The 26,681-nt window shown below is 38.1% G+C and overlaps 1 protein-coding gene across 50 annotated transcripts in view; it reads right to left on the reverse strand.

Annotated features, from left to right (window-relative positions):
• The window catches only part of RIMS1 (regulating synaptic membrane exocytosis 1), a 582,683-nt gene that overhangs the window by 125,069 nt on the left and 430,933 nt on the right, over positions 1 to 26,681 (reverse strand). For 13 of the 50 annotated variants that reach the window (XM_070450206.1, XM_070450208.1, XM_070450175.1 and 10 more), the window contains 3 exons: positions 18,943 to 19,026; positions 10,050 to 10,121; positions 1,021 to 1,203 (listed from right to left, as the gene is read on the reverse strand). The exons of 13 other annotated variants lie outside the window; for them this stretch is intronic. In XM_070450206.1, coding sequence (XP_070306307.1) covers positions 1,021 to 1,203; positions 10,050 to 10,121; positions 18,943 to 19,026 — 339 coding nt within the window. The remainder of the gene's footprint in view (positions 1 to 1,020; positions 1,204 to 10,049; positions 10,122 to 18,942; positions 19,027 to 26,681) is intronic. 24 more of the 50 variants (XM_020894412.2, XM_020894427.2, XM_020894417.2 and 21 more) reach the window with 4 other exon arrangements.

Here is a 26,681-nt window from a genome sequence, read left to right on the forward strand (position 1 = left end):
GAGGGCCTGACAAAAACCCCTGACTTCTTCCTGCTGCTATTAAAAGAGACGTAAAGCCCCTACGCGGGCCTTTGGAAGTAAAATCAAATTCTCTTACATGATGTGCATAAAATGACTATGACCAAAAAAGGGGTCAAAAGAGGAAGGGTTCCGCCACAGACAGTGCTGCAGGAAGAATTCCTGAACAGGGCAGAACTGAACACTCCTCTTTTCATAAACTGTGCATGAAGCTGTGACTCGCTGTTCAGGTGTCCATTTTCGGTAGTACTGCAGGGAATGTATCTACTCACAGCCTCTGAATCTTAACAACGTGCGTCAATTATTTAAGATAGGCTGCTAGACGGCTACAATTAAATCCATCTAAGTGACGAGAGTAGTTACAGTTATAGACTTTTACAAGCTACCATTCACTTGCAATTTATTTTTAAATAGGAAACGTCTGAAAAGATATGTATTAAAAAGAACCTTGGGCACATGGTATGAAATATACTGGGGAACAGATCAAACTTACAGATATAAATTTAAGAAGCGTGTGGATACATTACTACTGTACTGGAGTAAGCTGACCTCTATCTACTATTATTCAAACTTTTTTTTTATATATACTTAAGAACTTTAAAGCACTCTCAGAATTTTGTGAACAAAGATGAAAGACTGTTTTCTTTTTCTTTTCTGATTCTTCTTATACATTTTAAAGCAAATATACATTTAATTCCAGGCAATTTCTTATAAAGAACTTCACATAATTAAAAAAAAAAAGTATATATATGAATATGCCACAAACAGATGGAAGGACGGAACACAGGCAAGTTTAGTTTTCAGTGATGGCTGGTTGGCAGGAAGTGTAGAAGAGAGGATCACCAGCACAGTGAAGGCAGATGCAGGCAAGGGTGGATGCGGGGGGTTTAAGTGTCACAAAGGAAGGATCAAGAGCTACGGTGCCGTAATGAGTGAGAGTGTCGAGAGCTCAGGAAGGCACAACACCACAGCGACACCTGGAGGCAGACACTGAACAGCGACCTTGTCAGGAGCGGAGAAGGTGGCGCGGAGCCTCCGGGGGCAAGGTGGTGCATAGAGCACAGTGTTCTGACACTAGGGTGCTCGCTCGAGCGGGAGCGAGCGGGATGTTTCCCCCTAAGGACTGGCTGATCAGTCGCTCTCGCGGCTGCGTATCCCCTTCTAGAAAGACATGGTGGGAGAACCCTAAAACATTAGGGTCAGAAAAGATCTTCAGTCAGCAGGTCACATCCACTTTGATACCAGCACATCTGTCCAAGGAAAACCTGGTTACTCGTACAAGACAGTGATTTGTAAAACCCAGGAGCAAACCCATCCCAATGTTACTGAACGGGACTTCACATCAAACGGACGCGTTATCCCGAACGTGCACGCCCAGTGGTCCTGAGAGAACCCATCTGGGTTTCCCCAGGATGACAAGCCTTCAAGGCCCACAGGGCCGAGACTTTGGACTCTTGGGTCTTACTGAGCTGATCTCTGGTGCCTGGAACACAGCAGCAGACACCAAGAGCTCAGTAAAAAGATCGGAGCTGCAGAGCGAGCACCGTCAGGACAATGAACCCGGGGACACTTGAAGCACTTGCCTTCAAAAAGGAGCAGTGCTCTGCACATTCATAATGTTCATAATTGGACTCTGCAATAGGAAGTTCCCACCAAACAGCAAAGGGAAGCTGTCTTCTGAGGTTAATTTAAATAGATCAACAAATTAAAATGATATACGGTGCAGAATGCTTTTTGAGCTGGCTAAATGCAAGTGGCTGATATATAGATAAAAACACATCCTCTAATACATAAAGGTATTGGAAAGGATATTTGTCCATATATTGACAGCTGTTTTAATTAGTGTGCAAAATTATTATGAAGCCAATTTATAAATTAAGGATTAAGAATTAAAAACTGATGTTTACATGTGAATATATCTATGTATATATTATATATATGCTTCTTTAAAACATACACATTTTTGCTTTATTTATCATTTTTTGTATTTTAAATAAAGTGCACATTTAAAATACCTAATCTGTATTATTTTTCACAGTCACAGAAGCCAAGAAATAACACTTCATCCTTTTGAAAACAATGCTGTTAGTAGTCAATTAAGTAATTTAAAGTGGTGAGTCAAAAATCCATATTTATCACTATAGGAAGTAGTGATACATTAATTACCAAGTACTTTATTCAACTTTTATTTGGATTAACAATTTTTGTCTTAATTAGAATGTCTTTTGCAGCTGTAATTATATAGATTCAGGGTATATCCTCTATTTTCAAACAATGAATGGGAAAAGGTCAGATTTTAGAGCATAAAAAGGTACAGCTTAGGTATCTAATGTTCATTTAACCTTTTTGAGCTCTGGATTAATGCTGCATCAGACCCTAAGGGATATCCAGAAACCTGGACGGTCATTTTGATTGCTGAATTAATGGAAGGAAGCTGGCATCATGTATCAAAACTGTTCATTCATTCTGGATTGACTTCTCACATGAACTCCATTCTACATAATTAACTTACACGGGAAGGATCAAGGTATGATCACGTCCTTTCCAATGATATAAATAATGAGTTTTTATCTAGTATTCTTTAAAAGCAATTATCATGACAATAAATTTCAACACTCCCTTGTAGAAAATACACTGTAATGTGGTTTGAAAGTTTAAAAACATAGTTTTTACCCTAGTCCAGACAAATTTCACAGATCTTGCAATTTCACTAAAATCTTGCTTCATTTCTTAATGCAATTCATAAACTAAAAGAACTTCCTAAATGCAACCTGAAATGTGAATAAATCAGATGAGTCTATATGGCCCCAAAGTAAATGACAAAAATATAAAAAGCACAGTTCGCTGGTGGTCCAGTGGTGAAGGCTTTGCATTTCCACTGAAGGGGGCATGGTTTCAATTCCTGGTTGGGGAACTAAGAGCTCCCATGCCTTAAGACATAGTCAAATATCTATCTATCTAATTTGCCACTTATTTTGTATAAATATAAAAAAGCAATTTCAGGGGCAAATAAGTGCAAATTCATTTCTCGATGAATGTTACACAGATCCTCCCAAGCCAGGAGCTTTCAGGGCCTAAGAATAGTGTGCCCTGTTGGGGGTTAATTACTTAGCCCCAGGGCTGTTTTTCCTTTGAAACCAATCACAGGATTGTTTCTCAGGAACAAAACAGCTTCTGTTACCCGCCAATCTATAACTAGTAAGGAAGCGCAGACTCTGAGGAGGTGTGGAAACCCATCCGCCTGAGGATAAAGGAGTCTGGATCACAGGAGGGGGGCAAAGGGGAGTGAGGAGGCAAGGGCTGGAGAGAGGTGAGCCAGGCTTTGGAGAAAGAGATGGTAGAAGCAAGGAGCGTTTGTTTCAGAGGAGAGGAAGGAGGGTGAATCAGGAATTTCTGAGGTCCCGGAGTGAGATGGGAGGAAATCCAGACTTTTCGATGAAATGGGACATGCTGAGAATGTAAAGGTATCCGAGGGAAAGAGACCAGCAAGGAGCAGGACAGAGGATGGACAGGGAGTGAATGATGGAGGAGGGTGATGGGAGAAAAGTGTTCCTTAGCAGGCATCCACATGGTGCCGTCTGCGTACACCAGGCTCTAGCGTGTCTGTGTGTGTTCAGATGTGTGTGCGCATGCATGTGGTGTGGTGTACATATCACATACATACACGTGTGCCTTTTTTGCATTCTCACAACAGCTCTTTAAAGCATTATCATTCCTATGTTATAGAGGGGAAACCGGGGCTAATAGCCTGAACTGCAAAAAGACAAATAACTAGCTTGATAAAGGCAGGACCCACAGAGTATATGAAGCGCCAATACTGCTCTCTTTTCTGCCTTTGAGACAGGACTAGCTTCTATTATCATGAGAAGAAACATGGTAATATCACATCCCTGGATGTACTGCTCATCTTGCAAAACAAAACATAAATGCGTGTCCAGTAACAAATTGTTTGACAAGATTTAATAGAATCGTATTTTGAGAGTTTATAGGAACAAAATATATGGAAAATAGTATTTAATGAATATCAACTCTGCTTCATATGTCTACACATAACATACTTTTGAAATAAAAATAGTGAGGGTTCTAAAACAAAATATAAATCCAACCTAACTACAACTCCAGTTCACTGTCTCCAAACGAGTTTCTAAATATTTACTGCTGAGTTCAACCCATGCCTACTGTCTTCACCTAAGACTAGTGTTCTTGAAGTGAAGTTAACATTTCCCCACCAAAATTTAGCTTGTCAGACATTTCTGTTGCTGCAAGGAGACTTGCAGGAAATTGCTTCTATTGCTGCTTAAAAATAGTCTTTTTAAAAAATTACTTGCTAAAGGACAGACATGCATGTGGCACTTAAGGTCACCATGGTTCCTCCCGTGGTGGCTGTGACTTTTGTAGGAGCACCAGTACAACAGAAAATGAATGCATGAGCAATTCTAAGTATCAACCCTGGCCAACACCCCCAGTCAGGATTCAGAAAGCAGGTTCCACAAGAGGAAAAGTCCCCAGAACACCACGTGCAGCAGTGCTAACAGTCCGCAAAGCTCAATGCACATGAGGGTGAAAAGATACACATTTACTAAGGAGCTTCCTCAGAGGTTCTGAAGCTCTGCTTCAAGGGTTAGGCATGTAAGTCAGAAATCAGTTCTGCCTTTCTTCTATCTAAAAACAGTTATCATAGCTTTCAAAACATTTTCTTGCATGGCTATTCCTGAAAAGGTCACGTTTTTGAGGCCAACAAACGGCCTTAAAAATTATGATCGCCACACAGCAAATTCTGCCTGAGGCCAAGATGGGTCTGTGTGCTGGGGCTCCTCTGGGGAGCCATCAATTCCTGAGGCCAAGAATCAGCGTCCAGAGCATTCACACTGTGACCTCACTCACCTGTAGCTGAACATCAACTGAGAAGGTATCTTCAAAAGAAATGAGCGCTAACGTAAACCTAGAAAATCCAGGCCAATTCTTCTATTGTAATGAGTTATTCATCAATTCCCTTGAAAGCTAAGCATGTGACCATTTACACTCTAATAAAAATCAATGAAGAGTTTTAATTATAAGAAAACAAATTCAAATACCTAACAGGCCTGAGTTTTCTACATGAAAACCTACAAGCAGAGTAAGTAAAGGAAAGAGCAATATGAATGTGGCTCTTAAGCAAACATTTGAGACTGGGGGGAATAGAATCCCTTCTCTTCTTACTGGAGGGAAGATTTGTGATTATCCACATACATGTGGTGGCTCAGACTGTAAAGAATCTGCCTGAAATGCAGGACACCCAGGTTTGATTCCTGGGTTGGGAAGATCCCCTAGAGAAAGAAATGGCAACCCACTCCAGTATTCTTGCCTGGAGAGTTACATGGACAGAGGAGCCTGGTGGGCTACAGTCTGCAGGGTTGCAAGCAGTCAGACACGACTGAGCAACTAACAACACACATGTTCGGTGTTGCCAGGGATGATGCTCAAATACCCCTCATCTGGAGGGAAACACGTTCAGTTACCTCTAGCATCACCTAACATTCTGTAAAACCGTATCTTACTGTCAAAAAACCTTGTTCATTGATTCTGGAAAACGGCACATGGCAGACATTTAACTAGTAATTGTTAAATGAACTCAAGAGGCCTCAGTGGAATATAAAGAATATGAAACTTTGAGGAAAGTTTTCAATCTTGTGAAAATAAGTGGGAGGAGCTTAAGTAATTTACATTCTGGTAAAGAGACTGTATTTTAATTAAATGTATTGAAAGTAAAGAAAATGCAAACAGTTACACAATCTGTATTTTCATTACCTTCTTCTCATCTATCATCTAGGTAGCTAGCTAGCCACCTATCTATTTCTCTATCCATCAATGTACATATGTATCTATTTCTCTGTCCACCTATGTACGAATGTGTGCTTGTATGCACATATGTATGTATGTATGTTGTTATTCAGTCCCTAAGTTGTGTCCAACTCTTCGTGACCCTACAGACTGCCGCACGCCAGGCTTCCCTGTCCCTCACTATCTTCCTGAGTTTGCTCAAACTCATGTTCATTGTGTTGGTGATGCCATTCAATCATCTCACCCTCTGTGGGCCCCTTCTCCTCCTGTCCTCAGTATTTCCTAGCATCAGGATCTTTCCCAATGAGCAAGCCAGTTATTCTCAGGTGGCCAAAGCACTGACCAACAAAGTTTTGAGCGAAAAACATGCTCACTTTTTTCAGGAAATCTTGGTTTCCACTAGGCCATCATGACAAACTAGGAATTCTGTAATGGAAAACAGTCCCTTCTGAATTATCCTGACGTACTCACTTGCTGCTGCTGTGCTCTATGTACATTCTGAGTTTGAAATTTCAACTTTGCCTACTGAAGGTATCTTCTAGAATTTTCTGGGAGGAGAAAAAAGTGGAACATTCACTTAAAATTGTATAAAGTGAGCTTCACCATGAGTCCTTCCAATGAATATGCAGGGTTGATTTCCTTTAGGACTGACTTGCTTGAACTCCTGGCAGTCCAAGGGACTCTCAAGAGTATTTTCTAGCACCACAATTCAAAAGCACCAATTCTTCAGCACTCAGCCTTCTCTGTGGTTAAACTCTAACATCCATATATGAACCTTGTCAGCAAAGTGATATCTCTGCTTTTCAATACACTGTCTAGATCTGTCATAGTTTTTCTTACAAAGAGCAAGCGTCTTTTAATTTCATGGAAGCAGTCACCATCCATAGTGATTTTGGAGCCCTAGAAAATAAAATCTGTCACTGTTTCCATTGTTTCCCCATCTATTTGCCATGAAGTGATGGGACCAGATGCCATGATTTTAGTTTCTTGAATGTTTAGTTTTAAGCCAGCTTTTTCACTCTCCTCTTTCACTCTCATCAAGAGGCTCTTTTATTCTTCCTCATTTTCTGCTGCTAAAGCAGTATCATCAGCATATTTGTGGTTGTTGATATTTCTCTCAGAAATCTTGATTCCAGTTTGTGATTCATCCATTTGTGCATTTTACATGATGTACTCTGCATATAAGTTAAATAAGCAGGGTGATTACAGCCTTGACGTACTCCTTTCCCAATGTGGAACCAGTCTGTTGTTCCATGTTTGGTTCTAACTGTTGCTTCTTTATCTGCATACTGGTTTCTCTGGAGGCAGGTACAGTGGGTGGTCTGGTATGCCCATCTCTTTAAGAATTTTCCACAGATTGTTGTGATCAAGAGAGTTAAAGACTTTAGCGTAGTCAATGAAACAGAAATAGGCTTTTATTTGGGGGGGGGTTTCCCTTGCTTTTTCTATGATACATTGGATGTTGTCAATTTGATCTCTGGTTCCTCTGCCATTTCTAAATCCAGCTTACACATCTGGAAATTCTCAGTTCACGTACTCCTGAAGCCTAGCTTGAAGGATTTTGCGTATTACCTTGCTAGCATGTGAAATGACTGCAACTGTATGGTAGTTTGTACATTATTTGATACTGCCTTTCTTTGGATTTGGAAAGAAAACTGACCTCCTCCAGTCCTATGGCCACTGCTGAGCTTTCCAAATTTGCTGACATATTGAATGCAGCACTTTAACAGCATCATCTTTTAGGATTTTAAATAGGTCAGCTGGAATTCCATCACATCTGCTAACTTTGTTCATGGTAATTTTTCCTCCAGCCCACTTGACTTCACACTCAAAGACATCTGGCTCTAAGTGAGTGACCACACCTTTGTGGTTATCTGGGTCTTTAAGACCTTGTTTGTATAGTTTCTCTGTGTATTCCTACCACCTTCTTAATCTCTTCTGCTTCTGTAAGGTCCCTGCCATTTCAGTCCTTTATTGTGCCCATCTTAGCATGAAATGTTTCCTTAGTATCCGTAATATTGTTGAAGTGATCTCTAGTCTTTCCCACTCTACTGTTTTCCTCTTTTTTTTTTTCTTTTTGCATTGTTCACTTAGAAGGCGTCCTTTTCTCTCCTTGCTATTCTCTTCAACTTTGCATTCAGTTGGGTATATCTTTCCCTTTCTCCTTTGCCTTTTATTTCTCTTCTTTTCTCAGATATTTGTATGGCCTCCTCAGACAACCATCGTGCCTTTTTACATTTCTTTTTCTTTGGCATGGTTTTGGTCATCACCTCCTGTACAATGTTACAAACCTCTGTCCATAGTTCTTCAGGCACTCTTTCTGACGTTATCTGTTTATTTATCTGTTCATCTATATATCTATTTCTCTGTCCATCTATTTTTTTATGTATGTACGTTATCTATCATGGGCTTCCCTGGTGGCTGAGTTGTAAAGAATTTGCCTGCAACGCAGATGACAGTTCAATCTCTGGGTTGAGGAGATCCCCTGGAGAAGAAAATGCAACCCACTCCAGTATTCTTGCCTCAGAAATCCCAGGAACAGACAAGTCTGGCCAGCTACAGTCCACAAGATCACAAAGAATCAGACACAAGTTAGCAGCTAAACCACCACTATCACCACTATTGGTCTATTTTATCTACCTGTCCATCTATGTATGTATGTATGTATGTATGTATCTATCTATCTATCTATTTCTATCTCTATAAGATGGGTATGTATCTATTTATTCAATGTCTCTGCAAAACTGAATTTCTACTCAGCACTTTTTTTTTGGTTCCTGGGATCCTTGTTCCATTGTAAGTTAAGTTGCCTAAACAGTTCATATCTCCATAGATCATGAGCCAGAAACAAATTCAATCTCCTGTTCACCCACAATGCTTGATGTGACTAATACCTACTCATTTTTCTAACCTCACCTAAGAGGTATTATCTTCTGGAAAGCTTTCCTTTCTTTGCTGCTCGCTGTTCCATTCCTTGAACTGGACACACAGCTTGGTACATACTTGTTGACTGCATGGACCACTGAACTGCAGTTTCCCTGTCCGCCAAGTTTCCTTCTTATGACAGCCTCGCGGGTGTTTCCCATCTAGCCCTGGGTCCTTCAAGCCACTTTCCAAAGTGGTGTTCATGTGGTCTACATTTTGTGACTCAGAACAATCATGTGGAAGGAATTGCCGTGGCTCAAGGAGTAGTAAGGTGGAAGTTAAAATTCTATACCACAGTGTGTGAGAATTTATAGCACATTTACAGCAATCTTTAAGAATTTCTCCCATTTTGTTTTCAACCTCTCTCCAATCTCCTGAGTCGTCCCAAGTAAGCCTGAGTTCCACGAACTCAAGAGGGTATTTCAGTCCTCAGTGTTATAGCATGCTGTTCCCTTCTCATAGAACACTGTTCCCTTCTCATAGAACTCTTCTTGACACCTACTTTTATGCACCTAGATTAGGTCACCTAACCTCACCTGCAGCCTCTTTTCCTGTGTTCTCACTATGCCTCACGTCACCTCTATGGCGGCGGTGACACCTGAAAGCATGCATCCACTTATATCTATGTCACCCTGCACATTCTCGATACTGATGGGATGAGTGGATATATGTTAATTGGATTGTTGGTGTTTCTTTTTTACAACTATGCAAAAATTCTGTCGGTATCTTAAACCTTTTTAAAAGCACTTCAAAATTTTATACAAACTGTGAACAAAATACAAGAAATCACTTAATTTCTACATTAACTTAGTGAGTATCTTAAGTTGTAGTTATGAGTAGACTCAGATTATGCATTTGTGGAAAAGATTTTAAAGAAGATGGCATCATTTGGATAAATAACAGACACTCAAAATACTTGCATATTTCAGGTAACATATTCACTGGTAGCATTTCAATAATCTCAGAAACAAAATATTAATGTCTTAATATGTATATAGGACTACACTGCATTTAATCCTTTTTTAGTGATCAGAATGATCACTAAGAGAAATGCATGAGATTTTTCTTAAGCCCTAAGACTTAGGGCAAGCCCTAAGACTTGCCTTCAAACTATCCATCTCTCATTTTTTGAATGAGGTTATCCCCATGGAGGAGATTTCTCAACAGGAAGGCCTCTCTAAGCATCACAATTGTGTTTAAACAGTGATCTTGTGAAACGAGAGAGGAGGTGCCCCAGAACATCTCAGCGGAACGGAAGATGCCGCACAGCACAACATCAAGCCTACCTTTCTGCGTCAGAGGCAGTGCCTTTCCTAGTCTGGTTTTGGATGCTAGATCTTTCAGACTTTCTGGAGTGCCTGTGGAATGAAATGTTAAAGAAACACAAAACACATGATGAATCACGCTACAGTCATCTGGTCATCTTCTACAATGACAAAAGCAATTGACATGGAAAATGGCAACTATTTTACCTAAATGATTTTGTCAGTCCGTACTTTCTTAAAAATAAAACAAAAATGAGAACTGGTGTTGTGTAGAAGACACAATTTCCCACCAGGAGGCACAGAAGCTGACACCACGCCAGTGTAGACGAGAAAGTCTACAGTCCAGATGTCAAGGAGACTCCTGCTGGCAACTGAGGCAGAAACAAACTCAATGGTGAAACGCAGTGATGAGAAAGATGATGACAGTCGTGGTTCAGGCACTGAAAGACCACACACGGGGGGAGTGCTCGCCACCCTGAAAGTCTCAAACCTGCTGCTACAAAGATGTTTTCCTTTGCTTTTTTTTCTCCTCCAAAATTATGCTCTAGGGAAATGTGTTTGACATAAAGAACGGTATTTAAAAATCAACTATTCAATTTATTTTTAAAATTATCATATACTTTTGTACTCGTGTAGTATTTTAAAAAGCTAATCATCTATCACAAACCAAAGAAGTAATAAAGTTAGCAATTTACTCTATATTCTAAAAGTACTTATGTATATTGAACATCTGAAACTTGAAATGCATTTCCATAGAAATAATGCTTATGCATAGAACTAACCTCCCCAAGGCAGCTTACATACATCTATTCATCCTAAAATGTGTCTGGACTACAATATACTTGAAATAAATAAAAAATACTGTGGTCAAGAAGCTCACTTATTTAAAAAAAAGAGAGAGAGAAACTTTAAAGGAAATAAAGTTTATCCTGGAGAAGAGAATTCTCCAGTATTCTTGCCTGAATAATTCCACAGACAGAGGAGCCTGGTTGGGCTACAGTCCATGGGGTTGCAAAGAGTCGGACACGACTGAAAGACTCTCACTTCAGATAACTGGCTGCCTACAATTTATTTTTATTTTCTGATATCCTTTCCTTCCAACAATGTTAAGGAGAAAACTGTTTTTGTTTTTGTTTTTTTTTGAGATGTTGTTGGCATATAACATCATACTAGTTTCAGATGTGTGACATAATGGCAACTCCAATGAGCCTGGTTTATATCTATCACCACTCAAGTCAGAAATTTTCTTGTGATGGGAACCTTTAAGATCTAGTCTCTCATCTCTATTCTTTTGATAAATTAATGCCAGATCCTCTAAGTGTCCAGCACAGGTCCAGTTACGTCAGGCCCAGGGGTGCAGGAGCGCATAGGAGTCCTGAGCACATGCCTGTGATCAATGAGGAAGACAAAGTTTTCTCCTGGAGCAGAGGGAAGTATCGGGTGCAGAGCAGGAAGTGATCAGGAGGGGAGGCAGAGGAAAGAGGTCTGCAGACCCAGGGGCCTGAGCTCCAAACAACTATTTGGGAAATTTACACTTGGCCCCAAGCTTCCCTGGTGGCTCAGATGGTGAAGAGTCTGCCTGCAGTGTGGGAGACCCAAGTTCGATCCCTGGGTCAGGAAGATCCCCCCGAGAAGGAGATGACAACCCACTCCAGTATTCTTGCCTGGAGAATTCCACAGACAAGGAAGCCTGGTGGGCTACAGTCCATGAGGTCGCAAAGAGTCAGACACGACTGAGTGACTAACACACACATGTTTGGTCCCAAGAGTGTCCTGGGACTGAGAGAGCCAGAGTCCCTCGTCCCCTCTGAGAAGCGTAGCGCCAAGTGAAGACACAGAGTTTCAGGCCAGTTCCTGAAACTCAAAATCACTAAGTGTTTTCATTCATTCGTTCACTCACTCATTGAACAAATACTGTGTTTATATTCCAGATGCTGCTCTAGCTGCTTGGGCTATGTCTGTGAACAAAGCAGACAAAATTTCTGCCCTCAAACAATTTGTGTTTTATGGTAAAAGACAAACAATAAACAAGAACCCCTCAAACAAGTAAACTGTATAACATGTCAGATCAATAATAAGAACAATGAGAAAAAGTCAACCAGGGAAACACAGTTCAGAGACGTGCTGGAGGGATGGGGTCTCAGATAAAAGCAGGTTGTAGTTTGAAGAAAGATGCTCTGGAAGGGTGTGTGGGTGCAAAGGGAGGGACCAGAAGCACCTGGCAGGCTTTTGTACCAACTCTACATCCCTGCAATGAAAAGGCGATGAGCATCCTTTAGACCTTCTCTGCTTTTCTCCTATCCCTAGTCATTGCTACGAATTCAATGGAGATTTTATTTCCTCTATAAAATTTCAACTCTTCCTCTTCTCATCTCTAAAATTTAACGGGCTCACATGTAAGACTGATCATGACAGTACTTGGTGATACTGATGATGACAGCGCTGATACTAACAATATCAAATATCTACTGAGAACTTGCTGTCTTTTCTCATCTAAGTTCATCAATCCCATGAAGGCATACTTCTCTTTCACCCTTTTAAGAAGAAGGAGATTGAGGTTTGCAGGGGTGAAGTCAGTTGCTCTTACATGGACCCTGCACGTCAAACCACGACGTAACTGAGAGTCTATGATCTCAGTATCTGTGAACATGTTGCATCTGTGGCTCAAATGATACTGGATCATGGCAGCTAAAAACACGGACCCTAGAGCCAAACTGAGGTCCCACCCGCTTTCTGAACAGCTGGATGATTTTAGTCAGTTTACTCAATCTCTATGTGCCTCAGGTTTCTTCTACTTGCAAAGTGGCAAAAATACTATCACCTTACAGATGCTAACTCTATAAATATGTCAGTATTACTATTTGCATTATAGTATGATGTGGAACAAGGACTTTAGTTTTAGCATTACTTAGAATAGCAAGAGATCAATGCTATAAAAGTATTATTTAAAATGATAATAATATGTATTTGTTTCCCTAAAGTAAAAACTCTTCCTTATCTATCAGAGTATCAACCTCAGAGTCAGTGCCCCATAACTAGATGATAAATATTCATGCAGAGGTTCATGTGTCTAACTTTTGTTTTTGCTTTTGTTTTTAACCCTCTATTTAAGGATGCTCCTTTTTTTCTCTTCAAATGCTTCAGACAATTACTTTATTGAAGATTCTTCTAAAGCTTTCTACAAAGGATATGTCCTTATAATTTTTCTAACTACTTAAAAGAATCCTGGAGTTAAGTTAAAACGACATACACTTGATTGTAATAATTCAGTGTAAAGCAAGAATAGAGAAGAAAACAGAAGATTCTACTGTCTTTCCTCTGAATATACTATACACAGTAAAGACAGACATTTCTTGGAATAGTTTTGCGATGTGTAAACGTGCCTGTGCTCAGTCGCTCAGTTTTGCCTGACTCTTCACAACCCCATGGACTGTATCTTGTGAGGTTCCTCTGTCCATGGAATTTCCCAGGCAAGAATACTGGAACAGGTTGCCATTTCCTACTCCAGGGAATCTCCCCGACCCAGGGATTGAACCCACATCTCCTGCACTGGAAGGCAGATTCTTTACCACTAGCACCACCTGGGTTAAAACCATCAGTTTATATTCATGTACTGTTTTCCTGAAACTACTGGCCACAGGATCATAAAAAGGATCACAGTGAAAGGAACTACCTTCTACCTTACACTATTCTTTCCTAAGTTCCTATGGGCAGGCACTGTATCTGGCTTATATTGAAACATCAACACCCAGCACATAGTAGCTTCTTGTTAAATATATGTGGAATAAACAGGTGGTTTAAAAAGTAGTATTTTGAGTATCCTACTGGAATTTAAGAGGCTAAAAGACTATAACAAGTTAAAAATCTAACTAGGATTATACAATTCAGCTTATATCAATCAATTTAGACATACATTATTTTCTGATCATCAGTAAAACATAAAATACCATATATAAGAAATGCATTCTGGTTACTGACTTATGAATAAGGAAGAGTTATCACTACTGGCCCAATGCATGTTCATCATGATGCGATCAGGCAGCATGGACTCAGTTTTAGAGTTTTAAGGGATGTCAGAATTCAGCTAATCCATCTACACCCCCTAAATCCTAGATAGGGAAATGAGTCCCAGGAAGGTTAAGTGACTGATATGGGCCAGAGTCAGTTGGTGAGGACAGCGCTGTCATGGCCCATGATCCTGCCCCTCTGCCATCCAGCAACTCTGAATGACTTGATGGTCATTGAAGGGATCCCTCAACAAAATCAAATAAAACAGTGAGAGCATTTCCATCATGTCTTATCTATTTGGGGTTTTAACATGCATTTTGTTACATTAACATTTTTAATTAACTTTTATTATTCTTAAAGAATGTTTCTTTGGTTTAGGTATGAAAGAAAATCCTCAGTTTGTTGTTTGCCTTTTAATCACAACTTATAGCTGGACGATTTTGTGCCCAGTTCTTAGGGCACAAATGAGGTTCTTTAAAAGTTATAAAGGTCTATTCAAATACGTTATAACAACAATTATCGTATCATTAAGTGGACGCAAGAGAAATAATCATAAGAGGGGGCTGTTCCTAATTAAAGCTAATTTTCTGGAAGTCCTATTTTCAATTACCATTCTCTATTAGATAAAGTATGAAGATTCATAAAATGTACTAATGAAATGAAAAGCAATTGTTAAAAATCTGTCTTTGTGTTACTTTCCTTTCCTCATCAATAACTAAGCTCAATCAGAACAATTCCCTGAAGACATTGATAAACACCACTTTTCTAAAGATACTACAATTAAAGTGCAAAATTAACATGCTAATAAAATGAAAATATAATATGTTCTGCTTTGGGGAATAATAAGTTCTACCACATAATGTTTTAATTATAATTAACACTGATGTCATAAGAATATTTCTGTATATATTCTGGTTGACTCTCCAGATGGTCTGATGTGAAATGCAAATCTCTATCATCTTGTTTCCTCATAATTTTGGTAAGAAAATGTTAAATTTAGATTAAGAATCTACTTAACAAGTGTTCATATGCAGTGAAGATGGACACATACGATTTAGATACATTTACCCTTTTGCTTATTATTGGTATTTATGTATATGACTGCAGACATTAAAAAGACTAAGCATTTTAGTACCTGAGTCTATTTCACTCCTTAAAATTAAGGGCATTTTTGAAAAGCATAGATAATAAATGTTATGAAGCAAACAAAAATGACTAGTAGTATCCTGAATTTATAAGTAGTTTTACATTAACTCTGCATCTACACTGCAAAAGTATCATCAAATCTGGAAGTGGAAAAGTGGATAATTTCTTTATCCTAGAAATACTTTCAGTGGAGAAAGAAGGTCCATCCACTTTGAATAAGAGGTACCACATGATATTTTTGGTTAAAAATTCCTTAGCAAGTAGCTGCTTCCAAGTTGCAAGTGTGGGCAACTATAGAAATCTGGTTACTCTCAAAAGAAATTAGAACTAGGATAGCAGAGTAATTCAAGAATTAATCTTAAACACAGTGGGATACTTTACTTTTTCTAATAATCAAATTCTCAAAAATAGTGTTATTTTATTCAATATTTTCCATTTTATTAAAGTCACATCAATAAACTGCATCCTTAAAAATACCATGTACAAAAATATGTACACGCATGCAAAAATATTTTTAATTAGAACACTGGAGTCAGTACCTTCAAACTAATGAAGCATTAAAATACATCTTAAAATGTACTAAATAAGAAAATACTCTATCAACTCACATTTATTAGAATGGTCACTATCAATTTTTAATGTATTTAAAAAGAATATGTGTCTTCTTGAAAAAGCATTTACTAAAAAGTAATTTAGGTGATAGTAATTATGATAGTAATTTACACTCAGAGGTTAAAGCATCCACCTGCAATGCGGGAGACCTGGGTTCGAACCCTAGGTCGGGAAAATCCCCTGGAGAAGGAAATGGTAACCCTCCTGTACCGTGCCTGTAGAATCCCATGGAGGGAGGAGCCGGGTAGGCTACAGTGCAAGGGTGGCAAAGAGTCGGACACGACTGAGGGACTTCACGTTCACTTTCACCACATTTAAAGATGGCTGATTCAACTGTGAGCACTGAACTCAGACACCTGATGATTCAGGGGCCTATTAAAATACATTTTTTCTAACTTGCTATTCATAAATTTTGGTTAAATATACAGCCATAAGTAGCTCTGAATTTTATAAGAGAATGATGTTTACACAGGTTCATAAAAGCTACTATTTCTATATTAAAATAATGCCATTTACAAAGAAATGCTTTGTTATTGGAAAGGTGATTCTTAGAAGTTTCAACATTTTTAGTAATAAAACTACAAGAAAATATACACTAAACTTTAAGGTTAAAAAAAAAGCTGGGGTTACAGATTTCTGTATTTTTTCCTCATCATTTAAAAAAAAAATCCTACAACTTCTAGGAAATTTTTTTGATCTAGATAAACATGTTTCCATGTTAATTCCGAATAAAGCTATTGTACCACTTGAAATGACATCAATATTTCTTACTGTTGAAATTAAATTATAGAGAAATGGTACATTAAAAATTGTGTGTGTGTGTGTACATGCATTATGTGAAATAAGACAGCAAATCAATGCTTTCTAACTCACAAGCAAGCTCTCTTAATCAAATATTTACCTCTTGTATTACTATGCTGCTTTCAAAATAATCAAGTATGCAGGAGATCCAGTGACAATATAAATTGTCACTGATTTTAGAATATTTTTTTAAGTTACCAGTTACCAAAATTTATCTGGTGGCAAATTTTTACTGTCTCCAGATTTGATGCCATGTTCACTTCATTTGCAAATTTTTCTAAGTGAGTAAATAAAGCTTATAAGAGGTAAAAAGGAAAGCAAGTATTAAGCGTTTGCTAGTGTTACCAATGAATTTTTTTTTATATCAACTGATACAGTAATTTCTCATTTTTATGGTACTTGTTACTCATATTTTAATAAAAGTATATTTTAATACTATAAATAATATTCTGTTCCCTACAGTAATAAATTATAGGGTCAAGCCATTTAAAATGTATTTCCCTTTATTAGACCCAGAACTTACTTACAAATAAATTATGATAGCAAGTAAAATGTGCACTCAGAATTACTTATGAGGAATAAGTTGTTACTTATTAGGAAGAGTTTCATTTAATAATCTTATCTAAAAGGAGTATTTCTGCTTCTAACATCTACCTTTACAATGATATATACAATCTCTTAAATCAAATGTCATTATTAATTCGTTATTAAAAGACAACTAACTTTCAACTAATCCTCATCTCACATATGTTAAGAACTGAAATTATTATTTGGATTTCCATTCTAAACCCAGCCAAATTTATGTTTATATTCATTACAAAGACCATCATACTTAATCGTCTTATACTCTAGCAGTCATTACATAAAATGAAATCCAAAATAGCCTTCCATAAAAGGAAGTTTTATCTCCTTGGTGGCCATGACTGTGTTTTTCTTAAACACTGCTGTGACTCTAGCCATTAGAATGGGTGCACATAAATAAGCACACAATTAATATTTGTTGAATGGATGAGTAGCACTGTGGATGCACATTTTAAAATTTAATTTACATTATTATTTTATATTCTTATTCAAAAAGACCTTATGTTTATAATAATGTTTAGATTGGAGATTTTACTAATGTTTCTATTCTGATTTCTAGGATAATAGAAATTATTTATAGTTTATAATAAATAGAAATTATTTCTATTATCCTAGAAATCAGACAGCAGTAGAAGACATTAGATTTAAACTGCAAATATGTAAGTCATATTAAGGTCTTAAAGATTTAAGCATAATAAAATATTTGAAAAGCCTCCATAAATGTCATCTTGGGGTCCAACATTTGTAAGATGACTTATTCATTTTTTTCTGAGTAATGATGTTTGCTTTTTCTTTCAAATTGTAATCCGACAATATCTTGACAATTTACAGATACAGAAAGTAAATCATATCACTCTTAACTAAAGGTACAATTACTTTACTATATACACACATACTAAAAGATAAATTAGTAAAAACCTGTGTGCTGGTATGACTGGTTGCTCCATATCTGAGATACTCCATCTGCTTATCTGCTTAATAAATGTTACCCGTATGTTGACTGAATTTCTGCTTCACCAGAAGTAAAACCACCAAAACGCCTGTAGCCTTTCATGGCCAGTTGGGAAAAGATACGCACTATGTATAACAACTATCACAAAATAGGAGAACTGGATGAACTACTAACACACCCCAGAAGGAAAACAAAGCAATGGAAAAACACATTGTGGCACTTACGACATCACAGCATGAAGTGGATTCAAAGCACTGATGTTATTTTTAAAAACCTACCTTGATGACTGACCCTAGCCCTTGACAATATTTGGCTTAAAAACACAATATTCATAAAACAGGTAAGAACCAGGCATTCTACCTTAAATCAGGGAATATATCTAAAAGCCTAAACTTCATCATTTACAAAACAAGAGGGTGAAGATCAAACCATCAGTCAGAACAACAAAAAAATCAGGTTCCGTGATAGTTTTCAAAATATCTTAAAGCACCTGAGAATTGTAGTCAAGTGTAAACAAAAGCAATAGTTAAATATGTTTCTGGAAAATTGAAACCCTGAAATAAATGCTCATTAAAACAAAACTCTCCCACTGGACCCAACTTTCTTTGTTTGAACCACGCCCTGTGCATGCTAGTTTCATTTCAGAAAATATTCTGAGGCGCTTCATCAGAGGCGGACGCATTCAGTTTTGGAATCTCCACCTCTTGGGCTCTGGCCCCTGAAAGGAAGGCGTAGGAACCACAGGGGTCTGGCTACCCTCCACCTGGTGGCCTGCCAGCCTCTGGAAGCCACTTGTCCGGGAGGAGGAAGTACCTGTCATTCTCCGGAGACGCATGCTGGATTTGAATCCTGGGGCTAGGAGGCCGTCTCCTATCTAGGGAGGGGGGCCATCTACCCCTGTTTGCCCAATGAACAAGACAGGAGAAAACAGGACATTTAGTAACTCCTAAAGTAAAAGAATATATGGAACAAGAGGACTGGAAAAGCACCCCAGAAAGGCAAAGTGAAGGCTTTTTGCTCCATAATGTATTCTTCAGTTTTACAAGCCTTGGAAAGATATATGATAATACTGCAAGAAAAGAAAACTGGTAGCCTTATATGTGAATAGAGAAACTTATTTGAGAAGATGTCTGAAATATATTGTGTATTTTTTTTTCTTTTCAATGTGCTTGTGTGTCTTTGTATATCTACAGACACACATCTATATATATGTATGTATATAACTATACATATATGTATATAAAACTTTACAAGTATGCAAGCTTAAGAATCTAGCAGATATTGAATAAAATAGATTTAAGAAGCCACCAATGCTTACTTGATACAAGGTCTTGAAATTACTGGATTAAAGTGGCAAAGATGTGCATTTGATATAAAACAGAAGAAATAAATGTACTCTCTAGTGTAGAAACAATAACATGAAGAAATAACTCACGGAAATGCTACTAGTGAAGTCTAAACAAGTTCCCTTGGGGAAAACTGAGGGTTAATAATTGAAATTAAAATACTGTGAACAGAAACCACTGATGTATAGAAGTGGGAAATGCAGATAAATGCCACAGTAAAATAGCATTATCTTTAAAATAGTCCACTAACCTTAACTTGCAAAAGTATCTATCAGTGAGTTACATAGTTGTTTTCTTAATTCAGCATTTAGAAGAATACTAATTTTTTATGATTAACAGTCAAATAAACATTCGAAACTGGGTTCATTTTTTTGTTAAACTATCTTGATGTGCTGTCTGTGTAACTACAAATTACAAACATCTGGGCAAATACTGAAAAGAGGCAGTGAGGGACTAAACAGCCCTATTTTGGAAATTTTAATATATTAGATATGCACATTGAAAGCAGGGTAATTTCTCTGCATACTGGCTTCCTCATATGTAGCAAGGGATCACTGAATGGTGTTTAAGACTCATCTAACCATAAGATCTTATAACAATATAAAGAAGACCAATCCTAATATCTTTTATTTATTTATTTTTCCTAATATCTTTTAAAAGCCATCTTTCTTTGCCATTAATTAACTTGGCTTCCTGGATTTATCAGACAATCTGCACAAAAGCAGCTCATCTCAGAACCTCCGGGAAGCCTGTTCATCATCTCTCAGCTTTGGATGGATTCAAGGAGGGCTGTGTGCAACTGGTGCAGCAAGTAGAGATACTCGAGAGCAGAATTTGGGCAGAAGACAAAATTGTGTGGCATGTACTCTGCAGTGTGTTATGTGTTTGTGAAATTAAAAATAAATTTGCATTCAAGTGAGTTAATTATTTTAAATGATTTAAATAGCTGGTCAACTCAATTGAAAGGCTTGAAAAAATATCTTTTCACTGCCTTTTGCTCTACAGACACAATAAATAAAAATATTTCTAAGGTTTTTAAAGAGAATTACAGCTATAGTGTTTTCTACACGAAATTGTACTCAGTTATGAGAAAGCTTAAGGTGTTCCTTGAAAATCCAAATATAGAGTCAATATGATTTTCTTTAAACCTTTTTGAAGGAATAAGCAGTATTCACTTGACAGGATTATGAATAACCTTGCTTCCTGAGGCAAAATTCCAGTCCTTGTGCTTATTTAAATGCAAAAGTTAAAGAAAATGCTATAATAATGAAACATGCACGGAAAGCCATGAAGAAGAGAGATGTACATTTAGAAACAAGGCACAGTGAATGAAAGCTATTAAACGGAGATTCTGAAGAAACATTTAGCATCATACATTCATATCTGTACACTCAAAGTCCTTCTGAATATGCTGATATGTAGTCCCAATAAAAGGAAGGTTTGCTTTTCCCTTGCATCTTGGATATGAAAAGAGCAGGATCAACTTATACCTATTTTTTTTCCCAAAAGATCAGATAGTACCTAAGTTTTAATAACACATATTTATGAGCATTAAATATAGTAATGTTTTATATGTTTTAAAATGTGTGCAACTTCTTTCTCTGTTCCTCCTGTCACACAGATGAAGAGGATCAAAGTTAGAATCTTTATTCACTATTACTGACTGAAACACCTTCCACATCCATTTTCGTGCTAGAAGTGAACACGGCAGGCTATGCTGGGGGCATTCATCGCAAATCTGAACTAAAACAGCTGCTTCTTGATTTCTCTTTCCAAATCATCTTGCCTGCAAATTACATTATTAATGCTTTAATCTCAGATGCTTTAAACTCATTAACTTAGGAAGTCTGTTTGCTGAGAGCTCATCCTTTTCACTGGGCTCAGATCAGGGTGGCAAAGGTCACTCTGATGGCTGTGGGATGAAGCAACAGGCACAGAGGGGGTCCCTAAATAAGGGGCTACAAAGTTTGGTTTGGCTTTATTTTGGCAGTGACATCAGCTACGCACAGCACAGAATAAGTAATGAATAAATGTCTGCAAATATTTAAGTAGATAATAGAGAGGATAAGATTTGAGGTTTGGGGGTAATCCTGGTAAGAAATAATGAGAAACTAAACTGAGAAGTCAATAGTGGTGAGGAGATACAAGGACTGAGAGCTGACTGTCCTCAGTAAGCAATCAAATGGTTCTTACATTGGGGCTTTTCCCCACCATGGATATACCTCAAACCAAATGCACGTGTGTTTCAATGTGTAACTAGTATACATGCTTGCATGTGTACACAGCTTTCAGCGGTGCACAACTCTTGGCAGAACATGGCTAAGCTGCTTTAGTTACCTGAAAGAGAAAGTATTTGGAAATGCAGATCCTTCATTCCATAAGCAGCACACATAAAAAGTATCTGTGAAGTTCTATATTAGAAACCAAACCTGACCAGAGGAGAGAATTGATTGTATATATTTTTATGCTCTATCCTTATTATTTACGGAGTTCTTTAAGACATTTCCCCGATACTATTTAAAATTTAACTTAATATAGGTACTTATATTTTGGAATAAGGTTTATCTATTTCAATTCAAGTTAACAGTTGTTAAGTTTTAGGTAGGAACTTCTTTATCTTAGGCCTCGTGTCTTCACATGGAGGGAAATTCTTTCAAGTCCTGCCTTGGGTATCTGTCCACCCCAAGGAGGGAGTGGGGGTGTTTGTGTTAAAGAATCAGGCACAGATTACTTATCCCTCTCTGGATTCCTCTTTCCAAATCTGTCTGACTGCAAAACAGCAGACACAAGAGCAAGCAAATCTACACAACAGTCTTCAGACAGCAGAAGCTTCTTGTGGTTCAGCCTCTTGTTGAGCCATCAGCAAGCTTACGGCCTGAAGTCTAGCTCCTGAACTTGTTCACTGCATTTATGGTGATGACTAGATCTCCCACCTTGCAGTTCCTGGGTCGAGTTCACAACTGGACACGGACTTGGGAGAAGAAAATAGAGAGTGTTTTTTTAACTGCCCTCATATCTCCAAACTGAGCATTTACTAAGTAAAATAATGATAATAATAATGCTATTGCAACAGACAGCAAGGACAAATCAGATATGATCCCTGCCCTCCAGGAGAAAAATCTAGTAAAAGGGAAAAATACACACCTAAGTGAAATAGAGAGTATGCAATACTATGTGAATCCAGAAAAGAGCATCGGCAATTCCGCTTGGCAGAGAAAGGGAAGTGGGAGGGGCAGAGGGAGGGAGGTTAGGAGAAGTTTTACAGGAGACATGGCTATTTGACCCCCTTTTTGAAAAATGAGAATAACAACAAAAGGAAAAGGACATTTCAATTTCAATGCAAAGACAACTTCATACAAAAACTAACAGAATGATTAGGAGAGATTATGAGAAATTTAGGGGCAGGAATGACACTGGAAGTGGAGGAGGACTTTAGCATAACCAAGGGGAGAATCTGTTTTGAAGATTCTTGAAGGAGAACGGATAGGATTTACCATTTCATTCAGTGAGACAAAAGGGGCAGGAGAAGCATTTCCAGATTATGTGGATGGTTAGATGTCAAATTTGGCAAAGCACAGGGACATGTCAGAAAACAAAGCACTTTGCTTTCAAAGGGTGTGAGGGAAGACAGTGAATTTGATGCCCGCAGGATCTGTCAATCACTGAGGAATTTAGGCATTTTCAGGCGAAGGTCTGGCCTGACCAGCTACAGTGGACTGTGGTCCTCATAGGTATTAGTGTGGACACTTCTGATAGACAATGAATTTCAGAGATGGGATGGGTGAACAACAGAGGAAAGCTGAGAGGGAGACAGGGGGAAAAGAAACCTGTAAAGGAGACTGACCTGACATGGAGGCACTAGGGAATTTGTAGAGGGTGCTTGAGAAAGGAAAGATTCTAGAGGCAGCGGTGACTGTAAAATGTTGTGAAATGCTGCTGGGCCAGCAGAGCTCAAGGTAACCCATGGCAGGGTTTTAGCACAGCGGTGGGACTGCAGAACTCTCTGGGAGGCACAAAAACGATGTGGCAAGTACAGACTACTCTCTGATGGAGTTTAGCAAGGCTACGGCTTTTGTAAAAGGTCTAAGAAGAAGATAAAGCATCCAAGAAAAGGACTCATTCTCCAGCGGCTCTAAAAATCAGTGTTTCTGGATATGTAAGCGACACGCTGTTTGAAAATCTGGGAAAGGAAAGGCGAGGAGCAGACATGTAACTCACTCCTTTGAGATCAGGGACAAGGGAGAACTGATGACCTCAAGCTGACCTTGACACAGAGGAAGGAAAGTACAAGGACCTTGACCGGACCTCCTTGTGAACATGCAGTGGTATTTGCTAGAGAAAAGATGAAAGCCAGCCATTTCCATTGGATGTCTTCAGTTGGACAAAACCAGTCTTTCTGGTTATCTTCCATTGTAAATGAACCTCAAATTTCTTGACTTACGGGTCATGACTGGATGGGGCTAAGGATAGTATGTGTTTTTTCTAGTTGTGCAATCTACAGAATACATACCAGAGGTGCTCAAACGCAGAAATGACCTCCTTCGAAAACAGGGCTTCTGTTGGCTTATATGGAAATTTATCTCTTAACCCGGGCCAAACCATTCTTCTAAGGAAGACAAGGTCATTCTGAGGGTTTTGGGGTAGTTCAGGAGAAGAACATGCTAATTGTGCCTGCTGCTCCTATATCTTGGAATCATGACTGACGTGCGGCGGTGGGTGTTGACTCAGCTTTAACAATTTCACACTTTGTACTAACACAGAACTTCCTCTGCTCCCAAGGTTAGTAAGGAAACTTCAGAAAAGCCTCCTAAGTAGGTAGAACACCATAGAAATGGTCATCAAAATGGTTTAGTCAGCAAACTGCTTAACCTCAACAGGTGATAAAGCTGTGGAAACGTGGTACTATCTCAAGAAAATGAACTTACATGTCTAACAACTTTCCTCTAACACTGTGTCTACTACGTATGTGTCAGGCGTTAACCAGCTCTCTGCTCTATCACAAGAGCTACGTAATCTGGAAAACCCTGGAAGCCACCCCAGTGCCTTCACGTCCTATCTGTGGATGGACAAGTGCATCTTCCAAAAAGCACAAAGCCCCCGCTGCTGGCCCTGTTCTGTCCTGTCTCAAAGCTGTTCACAGGTCTGAGTGTGCATAAGCAGCACCTTCCACACCAAAATGCATCTATAATGTCTGCAACCTTCCTGATGAAAACCCTTCTCATTTTAGCTTCTTCTTGACAAGAAACTGGCCCCAATAAATTAAATATCATTAATAATACCAATTTTTGAATTCTTGTCCCTTTTTCATTTTAAGGGGAAATTTCTTTCTTTTTGTTAAATACATAGAGTGAACATAAGTTTAAAGCATATTTTATTTTCTTCTATCAAAATTAAATATCACGAGTGAGTGCCCTCAGACTTCACTATGACCTGTAAAATAACTGTGGTCGGATTATCTGCCCACAGGTTGGCCTGTTCTAAGGGTATTTCTGAGAGATTAAATTCAGCAGCATATGGGTTTGTGAATTCTATAGCTTCAGCACAACAAGAGAACACATGCTAGACAGGATTCAACAAAAGAATAACATGTCACTGTCCAGTGCAGTGGTCACAGAGCACTGTGAAAAAAAGGAAAGCTGAATATCTCACTAGAGGTTTTTAGATTATATGTTAGAATGATAACAGCTCACATACATACTAAAGTATTAAAGTAATTCCACATCTTTAAGATGGCAAGCAGAAAATTTTAAATTATACTTATGACTCAAATCATACTTCTATTAGACAGAACTAATACAGATGATATTTAAGATGTTCGGGTGGTGTTCTGCCATCAGCAGGTTCCACTGATTCATTCTACCCTTGATTTAACACCAATTCAAAACATATAAGGAAATAATATAAAATATTTTTCTTGCTACTCTTATAATTGTTTGGGGAAGCATAATATAAAACAAATGCGAAGAGTGAAACAATTTTCAATTGTGCTTTTAGTGGAGCCTATAGTCATTTCAACTAAAATGTACAAATGTACTCTTTAATTATGTACAAATTTACTCTTACAAATGTAAAAAAAAATACAAGATATAAGTTAGATTCCATTGTTTTCTAACATAAATGTTGCCAATACAAAATAATGCAAAATTAAAAAGCAGATTTTTTTGAAATAATCTTATGAAGACACTGAAAATGAATATGTCTACCTGAACCTATTATTCAATTCTAGAAATAAATGTTTCATAAATGCATAGAATCAGACTATAAAGATTGCTAAAGCAAAGTTTTAAATAGCCTCAAAAGAAGAGGAAAAGTGGGTTACATTAGCACAATGAAACACTTTTTTCAGGATTTGTGATGAGGTAGTATCTCCCGTGAATGACTTCTAATTGAAGAGAGATAACATTTATAACAAACACTATAAAATATAACCAAGTTTACTGGAATAGAAAATTCCACCAGAAAATTAGCTGCTCACATAGAAGACAGGTTAAAACGTGATCACTGAATACCTTTAAATTAAAATCAGACTTTAACTGACTAATTAAAAGTGTTAAGCAAAATTATGTATGTGTGTATAGGAGCCTGGTAGGCTACAGTCCATGGTGTCGCAAAGAGTCGGACATGACTGAGTGACTTCACTTTCTTTCTTTCTATTTTTGTAAGTATTAGGAAATCTATGATAAACATACCACATTTTGTTGTCAAAACATAATTTAATAAAAACAGGATCTATATCAAAGAGAAAGTTGATTTAAAAGAGTGAATGTAGATGCACAAAGGAAGTACTCTATCTAAAGAAGATTGTTTTGAGTTTATAGAAGATTGCTGTTGAACCTACAGGAACTATTTATCAGCAGATCTACTATGCGATTTTCTCCTTCAGATAACTCCCTGTCCCCTTAACCATATCAGCGTACTGAAGGCTCCCTGAGTAGACGTAAAGAAAACCACAGAAAGGCAACAAAAGGGAAAAGCAGCAGCCAGAAGCAGTTACAAATCACATCACGCCATTCGCAACAACACGCACGGAAATATGTGTATGTGTGCCCTGGGCTCCCCCACGTACACATATATCTCTGCATGGACTTGGACGGGAGGGAGGGGAGAGGCAGACAGGCAGCATGTGAACATGGATGAACAACCTGTGAGGCTCCGAGACGCGAAACACAGTGATGGGGAAAAAAAGTGACACTACGAAATGATAGG

Source organism: Odocoileus virginianus, chromosome 19 (genome assembly GCF_023699985.2).
Source record: "Odocoileus virginianus isolate 20LAN1187 ecotype Illinois chromosome 19, Ovbor_1.2, whole genome shotgun sequence".
NCBI lineage: Eukaryota > Metazoa > Chordata > Mammalia > Artiodactyla > Cervidae > Odocoileus > Odocoileus virginianus.